This window comes from Arachis stenosperma, chromosome 3 (assembly GCF_014773155.1).
Source record: "Arachis stenosperma cultivar V10309 chromosome 3, arast.V10309.gnm1.PFL2, whole genome shotgun sequence".
NCBI classification, from domain to species: domain Eukaryota; kingdom Viridiplantae; phylum Streptophyta; class Magnoliopsida; order Fabales; family Fabaceae; genus Arachis; species Arachis stenosperma.
Genome location: NC_080379.1, coordinates 168,284,871 through 168,305,562, shown reverse-complemented (window position 1 = coordinate 168,305,562; position 20,692 = coordinate 168,284,871). Strand labels below are relative to the sequence as shown.

Genomic DNA, 20,692 nt, shown 5'->3' with positions numbered 1-20,692 from the left:
TTAAATATAAAACTAATGAAAGTCGTTAGGAGTAAAATTAAATAAAAAATCAAAGAGAACCAAACCAATCTTATCCAAAATTTTAACAGTGTTGCGCAATTAAGTTCCAAAGTAAAGGATCTTCCATTAGTTGTATATGCACACAAGCTTGAGAACCAACAAATTACAGATTATTCAGCCTCGAGTTAGAGAGAACTCGTTAGACAAAACAAATCAAGTTAAAAAAGTAAATCTCATTCTCACCACGCCAACAAAAAGAAACGCTACTCTGGTACAGTCAAACCACTGTACATGCAAAAAAAAGCCCAACGCAGAGAAACCACATCAAACACACTATCCCTACCTCCATGCAGCACAGGGCAAGACGAAAATATTTTATATAAGATCAGCCACGTTCATTGGCATTTCATCAATCTGAGTACTATAATATTGCTCAATATCTCTCAAAATCTTGATATCGTCACTCTTGACAAAGTTTATTGCAACACCCTGCATATGAAAAAAAAAAAAAGGTCAATTAAAGTGAACTTATAGGAACTGTAAATAGGAAATCCAACAGATGGCAGGATAAAATTTCATGCATCAACAGTATAAACAACTCAAAACCCTTCCTGACATAAAGACAAAGTTCAAGAAGGAAAACCATACTCGCTCATTGGCTTCTCAAGACAGACTTATTAAACACGGCTTATGTATTAGAAATACCTTGCGTCCAAAACGCCCAGAGCGGCCTATTCGATGAATGTAGAGCTCACGATTATTTGGGAGGTCATAGTTGATGACTAGAGAAACCTGATAACCAAAGGAAAGGTACAAATCAATAACAGGAGTAACCTTCCCATGTACAGCTTAAATGCTAGAAGAGCAGCAGTGCTCATGCTATTTTAAAGGACATCATATTTCATATAATATACAAAAGTGTCAAACGAGCAACCTAAAGTAGAGTCAAAGTTAGAATTAGAATACCAAGTTATATTTAAATCTCAAAAAACTTGAAATGACAGGACCAAATAAGGCAATACACCTCTGGACAATTGGATCATTAGTCTAAATTCCCAAGAGCTACACAAATACTAATCCACTTTTCAACAACTGAGCAATTGTTTGCAGAATTTTCAACCAGGAAACAGTCTAAAATCTGATGAAAAAGGCATCTCATAAATCATAGATCTTCTAATGAATTCAACTAGACTTAAAAATGCACACATTAATGAAAGCCACTAAAAAGAGGAAATACACATAAAAACTTGCCTGCTGTACATCAAGGCCACGTGCCCAGACATCCGTTGTTATTAGCACACGAGTAGTTCCAGCACGAAATTCTGCCATAATTGCATCTCTTTCTTTCTGCGGCATGTCTCCATGCATTGCCGATACAGTGAAATTATTGTTACGCATTTTTTCAGTTAACCAATCCACCTGTTCCAAAACACATAATGATGAAAAACAATACTGAAAAATCATATAACAGCCTGAAAGTTTTATTAATGGAATGCTTATACTAAGAAACCTTGGAAGTTTTGTTTACCTTTCGCTTAGTGTTACAAAATATAACAGCCTGCGTGATAGTAAGGGTATCATAAAGATCACATAGAGTATCAAACTTCCATTCTTCCCGTTCAACTGCAACAAAGAATTGCTTGATGCCCTGCCATGAGAAGGGAGGGGGAATGCATCAATATCCACCGACTCAAAAGGAACTTAAATAACATAATAACCATTGATTACCTCCAGTGTCAATTCATCACGTTTTACAAGGATCCTTACAGGATCTGTCATGAATTTACTTGTCATCTCCAGTATTTCATGAGGGAGAGTGGCAGAGATCAAGACAACCTACACATAAGAACTAAATGATTCAATGATTGCAAAATACTTTATGATACACACAGGCTTTGGAAACTTATAACTGACGTTGAATTGGAAAAGATGTTAGGCAACCCTGTCATATTTTCCCGTCATCAAAAGACTTTATAAGGAGCATGGAGATACCAACTCAACAAAGTCAATTCCCAAACAGATGCATACACAAACAAGCACAAATGACAAAACAAAGGGTCATATTACTGTTGAAGCTTCAAGCTGTTTGCATAGATAAATCATTAAAACTATTCTGACTAAGAACTCTGGCTTGCTTGCTTCATTGTCCTTATTGACACACATGAAGCCATATAGCCTATATAGAAAACAACAAAAATAGCAAAGCATTTCACCACTAAGTGAGGTTTGTTGAATGGGTCAAATCTGAAATATACCATTGCGTCATTAACTAAACATATATTTTCTCCATTATTCCATATTAATAAATCATTTTAATATTATGGGCACAATCATCATTGTATTTAGATTCAACCAAAAAACAGTCATACTGACTTATCAACATGAAAAGGATAGTGACATAAGAGTACATAAGATTTTCAAACCGTAAATTCCATCCCAAACAAGTACCTGAAGCTCTGGTGGCAGATACCTATACACATCATAAATTTGATCCTTAAACCCTCTGCTTAACATCTCGTCCGATTCATCCTATCATCATCAAATTCAAAACAACAAAAAAACACAAATATCAGTCAGTTAGACCAGCACAACAACAAATACGAAACTCAGAAAAAGATCAGAAAAAACACAAACCCACCAGAACCAGCATCTTGATATCTCTGGTGCGCAAAGTCCTCCTTTTGATCATGTCACAGACCCGCCCAGGAGTTCCAGACACCACATGAACACCATGCTCCAGCTTCCTTATATCTTCCCCAACGCTCTTCCCTCCAATGCACGAGTGCGCCTGAATGTTTATGAAATCCCCAATCGCCAATATCACCTTCTCCGTCTGCGCCGCCAGCTCCCTCGTCGGCGACAATATCAACGCCTGAACCCTATCAAAAACAGTTCCAAAGACTCAATTATCTAACACATGAAAATAATAGTAATAACTGGAGAATTAGGGTTAGGGTTCGGACTCGCGTATGGAAGTCTCGACGCGCTGGCAGACGGTGAGGGCGATCATGGAGGTCTTGCCGGTGCCCGACTGGGCCTGGGCGATAACGTCACGACCCTGGATGATTGGCATGACGGCGCGTTGCTGAATGGCCGAGGGCTTCTCGAAGCCGTACTGGTAGATCCCGCGGAGGAGCTCCTCCTTGATCCCCATTTCCTCGAAACTCGCGATAGCCTTTACGCCCTCCGTCGTCTCGAAGTCGATGTTCTCCGGCGCGCTCGTCACGCGTCGACGATTTGCCGCGATTGCCGCCGGCGATGAAGGCCCCACCGCTTCTGCCATCGCGCAAGAAGCGAGTTTGAAACAGGGCAACACACACTCAGAAAGCGAAAGCTGAACAAGGCTGATAAAATATAAAATAAATAATATTGTTTCATGATAAGGAAGTATAATTGGGTTTTTTTAAATAAATAAAAAATGTTTTATTTACTAAAATATACCATTTATAACATTTCTACGAAAATTCATTATATTTCTTATCTTGTTTAAGGAAATAAAAATTCACGTATCTCGTTTACACTGTAAACAAGATATAATAATATATGAGAGACGTGCATATTTCGTTTACAGTATCAACGATATACATAATAAGTTATGACAAATATTTGTATTCTCCATAAATATTTCACTTCTTCTCTTCCATAATAAGATATGTAATGGCAAGTATGTATTTCAATTGCCATATAAAAAACAGTGACATTGGAGTGATATTTGAGTGTGATAATTTCATTCTGTTGCGCACTCGACGAGTAAGTTCTTTATCCGAGTTGAAGAGTCTGATATTGAGTAAGTTCTTTTTCAACAGCATTCGCAGAAGTGTTGAATACCTAGTTGTGGCGTCGGACCGATTAAAGTATCATGTATATTGCCGACAATATGCAGCAGGATGCCCTTGGAGTTTGTGTGTTGCCCTCCGACATCTCGATATTGATGAGATCAAGTTTAATTGTGGCGTATTTTCTCATTTATCATTGTTATATTTGGTGAAAATTCCAACCATGTATGTGTTATTTCGTTAGGGAGGTGTGTAGGGTTGGAGGAACGCACACGTGTTTAGCACCCACCATGTCTCAGGACCATCAATAGTTGAACAGCAGCCTCATCTGCAGTATCATCCTGCCATTGATACAATCCAGTCCATCCTTTAGTATCCCTGTTCTACAAGGTGCAGTTAGACAAAGTTATCAATTCAAATCCTCGTACAGAAAGGTCTGGATGGCGAAGCAAAAGACAATTGCTCAGATATATAGTGATTGAAAGGAGTCATACAATAAGGTGCCGAGGTTGCTGCAAGCACTGCAGAGTTATTCTCTCGAAACAATATGTGAGTTCAGGGTCGTACCGTACTATGATGGGCACCTTATGATGCACAACTGTAGCATGTTTGATAAGATATTATGGGTCTTCTTTGCCTGTGTGGAGGCATTCAAGAATTGCAAGCCATTTGTCTCTGTCGATGGCATGCATCTGTATGACAAATATGGTAGTATGTTGCTCATTGCATTAGCACAAGACGGTAAGAGCAATATCCTTCCTGTTGCTTTTATAATTGTTGAGTCTGTGACCACAAAATCTTTGTCTTTCTTCCTTACCAATTTGAGATGACATTTGATCCACAAGAAGGCCTATTGACTATTTTTGATAGATCTCAAGCGATTAAGGCTGCACTGAGAGTCGATGATAGTAGTTGGCAGCCTCCTAGAACGTTCCATGCTTATTGTGACAAGCACATGGCTATGAACTTTATGTCTTGTTTCAAATCTGTCGAGGGCAAGAACTATCTCATAAATGCTGCTTATAGTCCAAGCATAGCTGTGTACAAGTGGTACATGGATGTCTTGAGAGATTTGTCACCGAAGCCAGCCTCCATCAAGTAGGGAACAATGACGTCTGGTAATGTAAGAGTGTGACTCACTCGACTGGGAAGAAGTAGGCAAAGCCTCTGATAAAAAATAAAAAACTTGAATAAAAAATCTATAAAACTATCAAGCTATCTATCAAAGTTAACAAAAAAATCTAACATTTACATAACAAATTAATTTAACTTATAAATAAACTAATTTAACAAATAATTAGAAACATTTACTTGATAAATTAATTTAAATATAAAATATTTACTTAAATAATTAATAAACATCTACTTAATAATTTAATTTAAATAAAAACAAAATTAAATGAGGGAGTTAAGTCTCAAAGTGATCCTTGAACTTGCATTCGAGCCTCAAAGTGATCTTTGAAGTTAATAATTACTCAAATTTGTCCCCAAACTTATTCTCCGGAACTCATAGTAGTCCCTAAAATAATTTCTATCTATCCTTACCATCGGAAAGACTGAAACGACGTCGTTTTGTATCTATACCAAAAATAAATCCTAATCTCCAACATGACGTCGTTTTGTATTTATAAAAAAAAAACATAATCCCCAATTACCTTCACCAATTCTCTTTTTCATCCTGTTCTTCTTCTTCTTCTTCATCTTCAAATTCACAGTAACAACAACATCATCATCATCATCATTGCAAACAATAATTAAACTATCAAATTCATATTAATTTATGTAGACATCTGATAATCATACTCAAGTCAATACTTTGATTTAAATAACAAAAACTTTTATAAATTATAGCAGTGGCAACAATAAATATGCAACAACATCACATCGATCAACAAGAAAAATTAAAACATAAGCAGCTAAAAAAAGAAGAGGGAATACCTCATCCGTCCCCTGACAATTACTTCGAAAGGATAACGAGGCCCCAAAAAAACATCCAACCTGGCCTCTGATAATTTTTTTGGGACTGATTAACCCCTGTGCCAAAAAACAACTTAAATTTTTTTTGGCACAGAGGTTTCGTTGTCCTTTCGAGATAATTGTCAGGGGCCGGGTTGGTTTTTTTTTTTTTTTGTTAAGGGTCTTGTTGTCTTTCGAGGTAATTGTCAGGGGCTATTTTGGGTTTTATTCAAAAAAGAATAAATGGGGGAAGAAGAGGCAGAGCAGACCGGCGGAGCAGAAGAAAGAAGCAGGCCATCGGAGCAGAGAAAAGCAGAAACACATACACGAGAGGAGACGCCACGGTGGCCCAAAAGCAAATTAATGAAAGGGGGCGACGACGGCAAGAGAGGTAACACCCGTAGGAGATTTGCCTTCTGTAATTCTTTCCATCTTCCCTTATCTCTCTCTTTGTGAATTAACAAATTATTATTTTCTTTCTTTTGAGTTGCTTAAACAGTTACAAAATACTATTTTTTATTGACAGTGATTACGAAAAGAGAAAGAAAACAGAAAAGAAGAACTAGGGATGAATTGGGAAAGAAGAAGGGGAGCGTAGAAGAAAAAGAGAGAAAAAATTGGGAAAGAAAAAAGGGACCATGGAAAGAAAAGGGAAAGGAGAACTGGGAATGGGGAAGGGAAAGGGAAGCGTGGAAGGGGTAGAGGAAGGGGAAGGAGAACTGAGAAAGGGTTGGGAAAGGGAAAAGGGAGTGTGAAAAGAAAAAAGAGAAGGAAACTGGGAATGGGGAAGGGGAGCGTAGAAGAAGAAGGGAAAGGAGAGGTGAAAAAGGGTTGGAGAAGAAGAAAGGAAAAAGGAACCGGGAAAGATGGGTGTATTTTTTTTAATATAAAATGACGTTGTTTTAGTCCTTTCTAATGGTAAAGATGGACGGAAATTATTTTAGGGACTACTATGAGTCCCAGAGAACAATTTCGGAGACGAAATAATTATTTTAGGGACTACTATGAGTCCCGAAGAACAATTTAAGGAACGAATTTGAGTAATTATTAATTTTAGGGATCACTTTGAGGCTTGGGTGCAAGTTCAGGGACCACTTTAAAACTTAACTCAAACATTTACTTAACAAATTAATTTCACTAATACCTAAAATCATACCATATCAATTAACCCTTACTAACAATACATTCATCTACCTAACATATATTGTATACTAGTTCTATAAAAGTACCATAAGTATGGCTACACATATATGCTCTAACATAAACAAAAAAATAACAACACTAACCTCGAAATCGGCTGCTTAAGTGATGTGTCATGTCGCATTCAATCGATTAATGTCCGCATCATGTGCATCTGCGCGCGCCATAATCTCTGAATAATTCGATAATATTTTACTAATTCTATCCGTTACAATCACTCTTAAATATATAGAATATATCACCTTTTAAATTTGTAAATAAAATCATAACTGAATTACAAAATATGCTGTAAAAAATATACTATTCTTTATTCATGATCCTAAAAGACAACTATACTATTCTTTTTAAATTTCTAAAAGACAACTATACTATTCTTTATTCATGATCCTATAACAAAGTTACATTTATAAACTAGATATTAACACAGAGAATCATATCTCTATTGCCTTCTACTGCATACACATTTATACTTATTTCTCTTCTCTTATTCTGTAAGAGCATACAGTAATTTCTCCTATAATACACCAACAATCTATATCCTTTAAAGCAAATGCACATTGTTTTCTCTCAACAATTGTATTTACTTCATCACAAATTTTATACAAGTCAATTGGATTTAGAATTGAAAACAAATATCTGTATTATTTTAATAAACAGCTATATATTAATTGACAATAATTATCTAAATTATTTTAATAATTATAAAGTTATAAAACATTTCAACGCTCACATGAGTGATGAGTTGACATGCCTTATGTTATAACCAACTAGTAGCACTGTACATATTTTAAATACTATAAAAAGGATCAAAAGTACTTCTAACAAAAACGATAACACAAAGTCCACCACCATAAATCAATTACTATTTTATGCTTTTTAAAAAATAAATATTAGTCTGCTGAACTTCACATAAGAAATTCATTCCTTAAACCCCACTTCTCCCAAGACTTGGTCCAATTTCTGAAAATATAGGAATTTAGCTAGTTATATATAAATGTGCGTTATATTTTGATTAACAGATTACAAGGCCTTATCAAGAACAATAAGATAAATAGAATGACAAAAATGAAGAAAATTAAAGATGCAAATTCCCTTATTATTATTGTAGCTGTAGTGGCTTATTAAAAACTGAATACGTGTCACTACGAGTTGACAATCAAATACAAAACAGCATTCTTAAACCTATTTTTAAATATTTTTTAATTGAGTATTGCTAGAGAACTAATGAAATATTTATACAATATATACAATAGGTTATATGAGTTACAAAATAAACATCATTTATACTATTTAGAAGACGAGAATAACCATTTAATTACTAGAGATAATAAACATCTCATGTCATAAAACCACTCATTTCAAAACTTTAAATTAATTTTGAGGTTTACCAAAAATCGAACTCTTGACCTTTCGGATCTAGAGAATTTTAATATCATGTCATGATACTACTCATCCCAAAAACTTAAACTGATAAAAAAAAATAACACTAATAATTATATCTCTAATATTAAATCGGACATCTCTAAACCTCTATTATACACATTATACAAATATTTCATTGGCTCCTTATACTTCTTCTTTTTAATTTTTGATGTATGGTCAAATTTTTGCCGAAACGGCGAAACCCCAGTGGAACGACGTAGGAAAATTTCCAACAGAATATATATGAAGCGAAATAAGAAAATTAAATTCCGTCCAAAAAAAAAAACGAGAGTCAAACGTTAGAAAGTGGCCACGTAAGGCAATCCGAAACCATAGCCACTGCTTCTAAAACCAAACGCTCCATTTCACACTCTTCCCAAACTGGTTCCCATTTGCTACTATCCCTTTTTCAGCTTTCATTCACATTCTCCCTTCCAAGGTAATTTACTTCTTTTCAATTTTCATTTCCATGCGTTTTCTCATGCCCTTACTTCAAACTTGATTGTTCCATGTCTATATTAGTTTTTCTCATGTAATTTGCTTGTTGAACTTGTTAACCATGGATCTTCTAATCTCAATAGATTCATGTTTAGAGTTAGATTATTGAAAGAAACTTTCTTCCAATTGCAGAATCTTTGTGTATTTCGAACTTTATGTGTTGATGTGCAATAATTTCTTACTTATAAGTTATAACCACAATGGTACCAATTAAAAGAAAAAAAAATTAAATTTTCATGCTAATCACTTGAATTATTCAATGTTTACAACGTTTTTTATGCAGATGGCGGCATCATCAGCATGTCTTATTGGAAATGGTTTATCTACACGGAGTAATAGAACAACTCTGAGCAAGAATTTCAATAGAAGCTACCTCTTCTCATCTTGGAGAATTTCATCACTGAATAAGGCACCAAATTCTAAACCTGCAACAATAAAGGTATCATCATCATCATCCTTGGACCAAAGGAACCATGAAGGGCGAAGGGGGTTTCTAAAATTCTTGGCTGGAAATGTTGGGGCTGGCTTACCTGCATTGTTGGGTAGCGGCAAGGCTTACGCCGATGAACAACAAGGGGTTTCCTCCTCCTCAAGAATGTCTTACTCGAGGTTCCTCGAGTATTTGGACAAGGATAGAGTGAGCAGAGTGGATCTCTATGAGAATGGAACCATAGCTATAGTTGAGGCTGTTTCTCCTGAATTGGGGAATAGGGTTCAGCGTGTGAGAGTTCAACTTCCAGGACTTAACCAAGAGCTCCTTCAGAAATTCAGGGAGAAGAACATTGACTTTGCTGCTCACAATGCACAAGAAGATTCTGGTTCTCTTTTGTTTAACCTGATTGGGAATTTGGCCTTCCCTCTGATCTTGATTGGTGGATTATTCCTTCTCTCGAGACGATCTGGAGGGATGGGAGGTCCTGGTGGGCCTGGCTTTCCTCTTGCTTTTGGTCAATCCAAGGCCAAGTTTCAAATGGAACCGAATACCGGGGTGACGTTTGATGATGTTGCTGGGGTGGATGAAGCTAAGCAGGATTTTATGGAGGTGGTGGAGTTTCTGAAGAAGCCTGAAAGGTTCACTGCTGTTGGAGCTCGCATACCAAAGGGTGTTCTTCTTGTTGGACCTCCTGGAACTGGGAAGACCCTTTTGGCCAAGGCGATCGCTGGTGAAGCTGGTGTTCCGTTCTTCTCAATCTCAGGTTCTGAGTTTGTTGAGATGTTTGTTGGTATCGGTGCTTCACGAGTCCGAGATTTATTCAAGAAGGCTAAAGAGAATGCCCCTTGCATTGTGTTTGTTGATGAAATTGATGCTGTTGGGAGACAAAGAGGGACTGGAATTGGTGGAGGGAATGATGAAAGAGAACAGACACTCAATCAGCTTTTGACAGAAATGGATGGGTTTGAGGGTAATACAGGCATCATCGTAATTGCAGCTACTAACAGGGCTGACATTCTTGACTCTGCTTTGTTAAGGCCGGGCCGATTTGATAGACAGGTATGCTTGTATAAATTATAATGAAATTTTCAGTGCTTTGATGGTGAGTAAATTACTGAGCATAATGCTTTTGTAGGTAACAGTCGATGTTCCAGATGTAAAGGGAAGGACTGAAATCCTAAAGGTTCATGGTAGCAATAAAAAGTTTGATTCTGATGTTTCACTTGAAGTAATTGCAATGAGAACACCCGGTTTTAGCGGAGCTGATCTTGCAAATCTATTGAATGAAGCTGCTATATTGGCTGGTCGTCGGGGAAAGACAGCAATCTCATCTAAAGAGATTGATGATTCTATTGATAGGATTGTGGCTGGAATGGAAGGAACGGTGATGACTGATGGGAAGAGCAAAAGTTTAGTGGCATATCATGAAGTCGGGCATGCCATTTGTGGGTAAGAACTAAGAAATTTTCTTCATGAATTTCATCTTATGTAACACATGAACACAAATCTTAGAAGCAGTTTTAGCAAACTATTCTCAAATGTTGTTCTGAAAGATGCATTTCTACTTTCTTGCAGAACTTTGACCCCTGGTCATGATGCTGTGCAAAAAGTAACACTAGTTCCCCGTGGTCAAGCTCGAGGCCTTACATGGTTCATTCCTTCCGACGACCCAACCTTGATCTCCAAACAACAACTCTTTGCAAGAATTGTTGGAGGATTAGGCGGTAGGGCTGCCGAGGAAGTTATTTTTGGCGAGCCTGAGGTTACAACTGGAGCAGCTGGAGATTTGCAGCAAATCACTGGTTTGGCAAAACAGGTACACTTAATTCACACTACTCGCATTTCTTGTTTTGTTTTTGTAGGGTTTATAGCACCATTAACTGGGAATCAAATCTAGATTTGGTGATATTTTTAGAACAATTGTAATTAGGTTGTTAGCTTGAATTAAATATGGCTTTACTTAAAGAAAGTTGATTTACATTCTAGAGTATAAACTTTAATCTCTTTTGTCCCATCTTACCGACAATATCTTTTGACTTTCCTTCCTTGTCCTCCTTTGCTGTTTGAACACACTTGCAGATGGTAACCACATTTGGAATGTCTGATATCGGTCCTTGGTCGCTAATGGATGCGTCGGCACAAAGTGGGGATGTTATCATGAGAATGATGGCAAGGAACTCGATGTCAGAGAAGCTGGCAGAAGACATCGATGCTGCTGTCAAGAGGCTATCAGATGAAGCATACGAGATTGCACTGCGCCATATAAGGAACAACCGCGAGGCCATCGATAAGATTGTGGAAGTCCTGTTGGAGAAAGAGACTATATCCGGAGATGAATTCCGTGCTCTCCTCTCTGAGTTTGTGGAAATTCCGGCCGAAAATCGGGTCCCTCCTTCAACTCCAGTACCTGCCACTGTTTGAATAGGCCATCTTATGTAAAACTAATATAATTGGTGAAATATGTATATCTTAGAAATCTCATAGATTACTTCGTTTTTGTAGTGTTGACAACTGAGAAAATGTACCAGAAAATGTACCAAAGAGCAAATGTTGTGTGTAAAAATTCATAGTTTCTTTTGCATCTATGAAAATAATACTGAGCAACTGTTTTTTTTTTTTAAACAGAAACAGGACATTGGTGAGTTCTGTCCTCTTTGGCAGCTGGCATCTGGTTGAAAGATTTTGGACTTGAATCTTGTTAGTAATTAGAAAGTGAACGATTTCGTAGCTTGGGCTACCATAATCCACGTCAAATAAGTTCATTATGTCATACGAATAAGAGCTATGATACTCTCTCCAAAACTTGGATTGCTTTGATCAGAGCTTTGTAAGTATTTGCTGCCAGTTGACCCTTAAATAGAGCATAGATCTGCCAGCTTAAATGAAGTTCAGATTTGCGGTGATAAGGAATTTACAATTCAATTTTCGTAGAACTACTGGCAAGTGCGATTCTACGAGAATTAATTGATTAAGCAAACAATAGTTTGTTCCTCACGCATGCATCATTCTTCTTCATTCATTGGCATTAATTAACGCCTCATGCATGCAACGTTCTTCATTGATTCATTAATTGGATTCATTTGTTTCATGCATTATTAAATTGCTTCATTGATTTGTAACACATGCTTGCTTCTTTATTGGCGTTAAAAACGCCTTCATCATGCTTCAAAGTATCCATTAATTAATATGCATGCCCTTTGCTTCATGTAGCTTCATTATTCACGCATGCTTCATTGATGATTGGGGCACCTCCTTAAGAGGGCGCTTCAATTAGTGGCATCGCCACTTTACATGCTCCAGCTTCATATGTTTCATTGCTAGCGTCTCTTTAAGAGTTTTTAAAGTGTGTCCAAAATTTCTTTTTTTTTTTTAGATTGTTTTGTGATTTTTATTTCTTTTTCTATCAATTTTTTACAAAATTCATCAAATCAAAAGGATCAAAGCAATATCTAACTTAAGCATCAAAATACTTCCATAATTAAGCATTTTGAATTAATTTTTACATGAAAAAACATATAAAAACAAATCATGATGTGCACGCATCACGCGACAGGTTAGTCTTTAACCTGTCGAATTAAAAAATACCGTGTGCAACAAAAAAAATATTTGCTGCTAGCTTATAAAATTTATCTATCTTAAGTAAGTTATGAGAATAATTTTTTTGGGAAGTAGCTATTTTCAGTAATGTCTAATGCCCAACTTGAATTAAAATTGTACTAATTTGACAATAAAAAAGGAGAAAACTACTAATAATTATAACAAAAATATCTAAATTATTCACATCATCATTCTCTTTTCTCTTTTCTAAGCGAGGGATTTACTTCAAATAGAGAAAGAAGAAAAGTTAGTTAATGTTAGTTCAAATATAAATCTAAGTCAGGACAAAAAATGTTGGTTACTATTTTGCAAGAAATATTCCACATTTTTATTTTTAATATCGGGTTAATAATGGTGTTTTTTTAAATTGTAATTTATTGTACTATTTTTCTAAAATATGGGATGATTTAATTTACGAAGTATAAATCGGACCGTCCGATTTTTAAAAGGTACAGAAATCGGACCATTCGATTTTTGTACTCGGACCGTTCGATCCGTCCGATTTGTGTACTCCAAATTTTTTTAATTTTTTAAACATAAATCAGAATGTTCGATTTGTGTACCTCCTATAATTTTAAAAAATATAAAAAATTACCACATTAAGACAGAACACTCATCCTGTACTTCCCTATCCAAATTTTTTAGCCGAAAAAAATCATAATCCATACTACTTTGCAACCATTTGTATACTTTTCTTTATATCTTCTCTCTTATTTTCTAAGTATTGTTGCTATAAATTAATACAGAGTGAAATTTGATGGCTAATGTGATGGTCATTTTGACTTTTGATGAGTGATTTATAAAATTATAAGTATTTTTACGCGGGTTTCAAAAATTTAGGAATATAATTTTATTTTGGTAGAATAATTAATGTCAAACTAACCTAAACTTTATTTTATTATTAGGATTTATCTATAATGTGTTTTAGGAGTATATGTTAAAATTAAAAAATAAAATTTTTTTATTAAAATATAAAAAATTTAAACTTTTAATACATTTATTTTATATTTATTAAATAAAAATATTTAAAATTTTTATTATTAATAAATTTATCTTAGGTAAAACATATATTCACTAAACTCTTATTTATTATTTAAAAGAAACTTATAAAGAAAAGGCCAAATTAAAAAAGGTAACTATTCTAACGAAAATTTAATGATTTTCATTATGTAAAAATATATCATTTTAATTATTAAATAATAGATTATAAGATTTAATTTTATTTAAAATAAAAAATATTATTTTCATTTAAAGCATTGCAAAATAAATAAATTATATTTTTTAAATAAAAATCATGGTGAAAAAATATTTTTGGCATCTTCCATAGGAGGCATTACAAAATGAAGGGAAAGATCGAAAGAGAAGCGGGAAACAAGGAAAGAAAATGAAGGGAGAAGCCACCCTGATGGGCCGCTGCTTCGTTCGCCAGCGCCTCTCTACTTTCATCGGCGTCGATGCTGCTTTGGTGCTCGTCTACGACTCCGTGGCGGTGGATAATTCAGCAGTGTTGTGTGGCTGAAACCGATTTTGCGGTGCTTTTCCCCCCTCCACAATCCACGTAGCTTGCATGGGCAGGTTTCGTCTTCCTCGTACGTGCTTCTCGTTTTCGGTGCCTACCGTTTTTCAAAATTCCGTCTTTCACTTGTCCACAGTTACCTTCAAAATCCACTTGGAAGATGGAAACTTTTCAGATGCCAAAGAACAATTTGCAACCTTGTGTTCCAACGGGCGTATCAGAGAAGCGTTTCACAGCTTTGTTTCTTATATTTGGTCTGAACCCCGTTTGTTCTCAAATCTCATACAAGCATGCATTCCCACAAAGTCTGTTTCTTTGGGGAAGCAGCTTCATTCTTTGATTATTACTTCTGGCTGTTCCTCCGACAAGTTTGTTTCCAACCATCTCCTCAACCTGTATTCGAAATTTGGGGAGCTCCGAGCTGCAGTCTTACTGTTTGATAGAATGCCTAGTAGGAACATCATGTCGTGTAACATCATGATCAAAGCCCATCTTGAAATGGGTAGTTTTGAGAGTGCCAAGAAACTGTTTGATGAAATGCCTGAGAGGAATGTTGCTACTTGGAATGCAATGGTCACGGGGTTGGCCAAGTTTGAAATGAATGAGGAGTCTTTGTTCTTGTTTTCACGGATGAATGAGTTGGGTTTCATGCCGGATGAGTACTCGCTGGGTAGTGTGCTCAGGGGATGTGCACACCTCACAGCTTTGTTTGCAGGCCAACAGATTCATGCTTATGTTATGAAAAGTGGGTTTGAGTTTAATTTGGTTGTCACATGCTCTTTAGCTCACATGTACATCAAAGCTGGAAGCTTGAGTGATGGAGAGACATTGATCAGATTGATGCCAAATTATAATGTGGTTGCTTGGAATACACTTATGTCTGGGAAAGCTCAAAATGGGTGTTTTGAAGGAGTTTTGGATCAATACTGTATGATGAAAAAGGCAGGTTTCAGACCAGATAAGATTACTTTTGTGACTGTGATCAGTTCATGTTCAGAGTTAGCCACACTTGGTCAAGGGAAGCAAATACATGCCGAAGCAATCAAAGCAGGAGCTAGTTCTATAGTTGATGTAGTTAGCTCATTAGTTAGTATGTATTCAAGATGTGGATCCTTGCAAGACTCTATGAAAGCTTTTTCAGAAGGCAAACAGCGAGATATTGTATTGTGGAGCTCAATGATTTCTGCTTATGGGTTTCATGGTCGAGGGGAAGAAGCTATAAAACTCTTTGATGAGATGGAACAGGAAAATTTGCCAGGAAATGAAGTTACATTTTTGAGCTTGTTATATGCATGTTGTCATTGTGGATTGAAGGACAAAGGGCTTGATTTCTTTGAGTTGATGGTACAAAAGTATGGGCTCAAGGCTAGACTAGAACACTATAATTGTGTCGTTGACCTACTAGGTAGGTCTGGTTGTTTGGACGATGCAGAGGCTGTGATACGTTCCATGCCTATGAAACCAGATGCAATTATATGGAAAACACTCTTATCTGCATGTAAGATCCACAAGAATGCAGAAATGGCAAAACGGGTTGCCGAAGAAGTTCTTAGGATCAATCCTCAAGATTCAGCATCATATATTCTACTTGCCAATATTCATGCTTCTGCTAATAGGTGGCAGGATGTTTCTGAGGTGAGGAAGGCCATGAGAGGCAAGATGTTGAAGAAAGAACCAGGCATAAGTTGGGTAGAAATAAAGAATCAGGTTCACCAGTTCTGTTTGGATGATAAATCCCACCCACAATCTGCGGAGATCAATCGGTATCTGGAAGAACTAACTTCAGAAATGAAGATGCGCGGCTATGTCCCAGATACTAGCTCTGTAATGCATGACATGGACAATGAGGAGAAAGAATACAACTTGGCACACCACAGTGAGAAGATGGCAATTGCTTTTGCTTTGATGAATTGTCCAGAGGGAATGCCAATAAGGGTGATGAAGAACTTGCGCGTTTGTAGTGATTGCCATGTTGCCATTAAGTACATATCGGAGATAAAAAATTTGGAAATTATAGTGCGAGATGCTACCAGGTTTCACCATTTCAAAGATGGTACATGTTCTTGTGGAGATTATTGGTAATGAACAAGTTTTTCATTGATCACCATTCAAGTGTACTTCAGTACTTGTATATACTCTTGTTTATTATTAGTTGGGCCAATAGTTTCCATTGTCCATTTTTGTGTCATTGCTAATTGGATCAATGACCCGTTATTCATATTTCAATTCTCATGCCACGTGGTGCAAGAGCATTGGCTGAAACTCTCTCTTGGATTGGTCTGTCAGGAGGCCTTATATATCTCTTTGGGTAGGGTTTTGAATTTTCAATTTTGACAGAAAAATGGTCCATGACTGATTTAAACCGACTCTCTCTTTCTTTTTAGCAGCAACAGGCATGTCTTTTAATGTTTGTGTTCTTGTACCATGTTTTCTACTCTCTCTGACTCTCTCTCTCTCTCTCTCTAAAAAGCTATAATTGCATTCCAATTTCCATCACCAATGGAGGAGTTTCAGTTACACATGGCTAAAGGCTTATAATTTATATATATATGTGAAGTAGAGAGCTATGAATGTAGAGAATAGGTTGGTCTTAAATTGGATAGTGTTACAGTAAGAAACATAGCCATTAAAGGCATTGGGGCCTGGCTAATTTCTCTTCCCCTGCCAATAGAAATTTTGATGAGAAATATATATGATTTATTATTTATTTTAGCATTGAATTCTTCTGCTTTGTCCCGTGCAATCATTAATATTCCTGAGGATGAGAGTTCATCGAAACAAATCTGTTTTATAGTAAAATATGAATATTGACATATAATAAGAAATGACATATTTATTGAAAGGCACTGGCAAATGAGCTAGTTATGTGATTATGTCCCCACACTAGCCTTTACTCTCTTAAAATTGACATTTTTTAGTAACAATTATTATTCTCTTTGATAGTTTAGTTTGGACTTTCAAGTCTAACCTTTATGAATTCTTAACGTGTGTTAAGATCTTAAAAAACACACACTTTGAAATTGGGAAGAGTATTATACTATTGGAAGGTTATCAGGTGTACCAGGAACACCGGTGTTCTAGTTGTTTTAATCGTTGATCTGAATTATAAAAATTATATATAATATATATTAATTAAAATCAACGGTTAAAACAACTGGAACACCGATGTTTTCGGGAACACCTGATAATTTTCTTATACTATTATAGAAAACAGAACTTGTGAGTATTCTTTTCTAATTTATTATTGGGTTTAGCTAACATGTGTCTTAAGAGCACATGATAAACCTGTTATTAGTAAAAAAAAATTATTAAAAATAAAAAGAAATTCAAGTTTTCAATGCATTTATTTTGTCTTTATTAAATGAAAATATTTAAAACTTAATACTAATGATAAGTTTATCATATCTCCTTAGAGTATATGTTAGCTAAATCGTTCATTATTTTATAATTTTATTAAGAGTATAAGACATATTTTATTCACAAATTATGAAAATTACATCATAATTATTTTTCAGATCAATAATATTAGAAAGATAATAACTTAAAGTTTTTTTTTAATTTAATATCCATAATAGTATAATACACACGTATTATATTTAATATTATCTACTTATTCCAATAATAATAAAAAAAAGTACAAAATAACATAATTTTAAATTATTTTGAGTTGATTTTTTTATTGTTTTTTAAATATTTTTGTTTTGAACTTTATTAGCCTAATCTATAATCTCTTCGCAGTGTCATCAAAATTAGGGTAACGATGATAAAAGTATGTTTCCTTGTCTATTGAGCTTGGTGGAGTCATGGTGAATTGGTTTCTATGGATGAAGTTTGTAAGTCAACAGTTAAATTAGGACAAATAAATAAGAGTTATGTTACGTGTATACCAAAATCAGTTCTAAATCAACCACTAGTATAAAATATATGTTGAAATATAAATATATATTAAAAATAAATTAAAAATTACACATATATTTATACGCAAATATATTGATGACTGATTTTGATGATTAATTTTAATGTCTAAATAGTATTTTTGAATAAGTAAATATAAGTTTTGATGAATACATTATTGTAATTATAAGTTTTGAATGGTCGCTAATATGCGACATACGCTAGGTGTAGTCTAATGTAAAATTATGATTGTTGATGTATAAAGTTAGTGTTGCAAAAATGAGCAGATACTACGTATATTTTATCGCCGCAATTAATACTGTAGTTAATATCATTTGAGAATGATTCGCTTGCGTCATTAAATGTTTAGCACGTGTAATTGAACTTTTGTTATCACTTATTACAGTATTTTTTACTTTTAATGAATTTTGCTAACAAGTATTTTTAAGGAATATTGATTATTAACCGAGAAATTATGTAATTAATTGAATTATCTAACTAAATTCAATCAAATTATTATAATTGTTTTTATATCACGTGTTATTTATTGTGTGTGTGGTTTTTTTTTAAACAATTTTATTATTTTTTCTTCTTCTTACTTATACACTATTATTAGTGCATCTTTTTCTCTTCTTTTTTCTTTTCTTTATATTTATATTTCATTTATTTTCATGGTTGTTACCACCATTATCACTACTTCTTGGTATTCTTTTTTCTTTTTTTTTTCATTTAATTTATTTTTTTCTTTTTTTTTCTGCTCCTTTATTATTATTACCGTCATTATTATCATTGTTATCGTTATCGTCGTCATCGTCGCTATAGATATTATAGTTAGAAATTTCAATGTTAGAGTAAAGACATTTTAGTATTTTTATGTGTTGTTTTATATATGAGATAAGCATTCAATTCATCAAATGTGTAATGTTTTGTAGAAAGATTTAATATTTTTTTGTGTCGTGTACGTGTTATTGAACTTCTGGTACCAATTCGGTGCTATCTTATTTCATTTTATAGAGTCAATGCGTTCTTTTAGTATACAATTTACTTTCTACATTATATATCATTGTATTTAAATTTCGATAACACTTATAAATAAATTTTGATGCTATTTTTGTTTTTGACAAAAATTCAACCCAACAAATGTGAACCTACTTTCATTCAACTAAATAAGATTGCAATACAGTACAAATATATTCATTTAAGTTTAATATGAGAAGTAATACTTTTAAAAAATAAAGTAAGAGCAACCGAAAAATAAATATATGAAGCAAAAAAATACAACATTAAAAAAGGCATTCCTATATTTTTGTAACAAAATTTCAGTCTCAAAATTTAAAAATTCAGTGTTATTATTAAGAAATTTCGGTGTTATTTTTCTGCACAATTTAAAACTCTCCCTCCTCTTCCTCTTTGTCATCATCATCATCATCATCATCATTATCATCACCATCATCATCATCATCATCATTATCATCTTTTTCACCTTTTTGACAAGAACTTGTGCCACGGATAAAAAATTTCAGTGTCAAAATTGAGAAATTTATGTGTCACGATTAAAAAATTTTAGTGATATTTTCTAATAAATTCTGCATAATTTAAAATTCTTCATCTTCTTTGTCATCATCATTGTCTTCTTCTTTTTTTATTCATCTTCTCCTTCTTATTTTACTTTTTCCTAATTCTTCTTGTTTTATACTCTTAACAAGAATAAAAAAAATCAAACAAAAAAAACACATAATATTGCAAGAAGAAGAAGAAAAGAAAAAAATACAGCAATAAAATATCGAAGATAAGCAAAAAAATACGCAAAGAAGAAAAAGAAATGTGGGAGACAAACCTTTAATTAGTGAGAAGTTGGTCTCACTAATAAAATTTATTTTTGTTAATTTTAGATTAACTTGATTGAATTTGGTTGCTAAAAAAATTCAGATATATAATAATAATGATTGATTAATATTATATGTTATATTTTTTAATTTCTTACCTAATAATAAATATATTAAAAACTTAAAATTTTTAGATTATAATTATAATTTTTTTTTATATTTAATACGTTAACGAGTATTTTAAGATATTTGTTAATTAAATTGTTTTTATTTAAGTAAACGAATTATTATTATTATTTTTAGAAGAAACATATAAAGCACTTTTTAAGAATACTATAATTAGAAATTTTATATAAAATATTACAAATCAAATATATCTTTTTTATTTTTATATGTATTAAATATATTAAAAAATATTTTTTTTCACTTTTATTCTCTTAATCAATATCATTAAAACGTTTTTTAGTTAAATCCTTTTTATACACACGTCTTCTGAATTGCTAGAATGTATGTGACTATTTTAATCTAGTTTACTCCTTTTGCAAACTCAAGTCATCATTGAAAGATGGTAGGA

The 20,692-nt window shown here is 34.0% G+C and overlaps 3 protein-coding genes across 3 annotated transcripts; 2 read left to right on the top strand and 1 right to left on the bottom strand.

Moving 5' to 3' along the window:
- Nucleotides 1-104: 104 nt before the first annotated feature.
- Nucleotides 105-3,356, bottom strand: LOC130969939 (eukaryotic initiation factor 4A-3-like). Its single transcript, XM_057895860.1, has 8 exons — nt 2,964-3,356; nt 2,639-2,879; nt 2,449-2,529; nt 1,729-1,836; nt 1,529-1,648; nt 1,252-1,419; nt 706-792; nt 105-489 (listed from the first exon to the last, which is right to left on the bottom strand). The coding sequence occupies exons 1-8, from the start codon at nt 3,281-3,283 to the stop codon at nt 376-378; spliced, it is 1,239 nt and encodes a 412-aa protein (XP_057751843.1). The 5' UTR covers nt 3,284-3,356; the 3' UTR covers nt 105-375.
- A 5,277-nt stretch (nt 3,357-8,633) lies between these two features.
- LOC130968432 (ATP-dependent zinc metalloprotease FTSH 2, chloroplastic-like) lies at nt 8,634-11,901 on the top strand. The gene is made up of 5 exons (XM_057893702.1): nt 8,634-8,793; nt 9,136-10,344; nt 10,421-10,734; nt 10,861-11,101; nt 11,365-11,901. Exons 2-5 carry the CDS (start codon nt 9,136-9,138, stop codon nt 11,704-11,706), a joined length of 2,106 nt encoding a protein of 701 aa, XP_057749685.1. The 5' UTR covers nt 8,634-8,793; the 3' UTR covers nt 11,707-11,901.
- Nucleotides 11,902-14,260: 2,359 nt separating this feature from the next.
- On the top strand, nt 14,261-16,787 carry LOC130969838 (pentatricopeptide repeat-containing protein At2g41080-like). The gene has a single exon (XM_057895735.1). The coding sequence runs from the start codon at nt 14,450-14,452 to the stop codon at nt 16,478-16,480; it is 2,031 nt and encodes a 676-aa protein (XP_057751718.1). The 5' UTR covers nt 14,261-14,449; the 3' UTR covers nt 16,481-16,787.
- The last annotated feature ends 3,905 nt before the right edge of the window (nt 16,788-20,692 follow it).

Bases quoted from the DNA above. Each gene is read 5' to 3' on its own strand.
- LOC130969939 (XM_057895860.1), bottom strand. From the start codon at position 3,283: ATGGCAGAAGCGGTGGGGCCTTCATCGCCGGCGGCAATCGCGGCAAAT. The intron at 2,880-2,963 runs GTCCGAACCCTA...TGTTTTTGATAG, and splicing joins GTCGAGACTTCCATACGCGA to GGTTCAGGCGTTGATATTGT. The intron at 1,837-2,448 runs GTACTTGTTTGG...TCTTATGTGTAG, and splicing joins ATCTGCCACCAGAGCTTCAG to GTTGTCTTGATCTCTGCCAC.
- LOC130968432 (XM_057893702.1), top strand. From the start codon at position 9,136: ATGGCGGCATCATCAGCATGTCTTATTGGAAATGGTTTATCTACACGG. The intron at 10,345-10,420 runs GTATGCTTGTAT...ATGCTTTTGTAG, and splicing joins CGGGCCGATTTGATAGACAG to GTAACAGTCGATGTTCCAGA. The intron at 10,735-10,860 runs GTAAGAACTAAG...ACTTTCTTGCAG, and splicing joins GTCGGGCATGCCATTTGTGG to AACTTTGACCCCTGGTCATG.
- LOC130969838 (XM_057895735.1), top strand. From the start codon at position 14,450: ATGGGCAGGTTTCGTCTTCCTCGTACGTGCTTCTCGTTTTCGGTGCCT.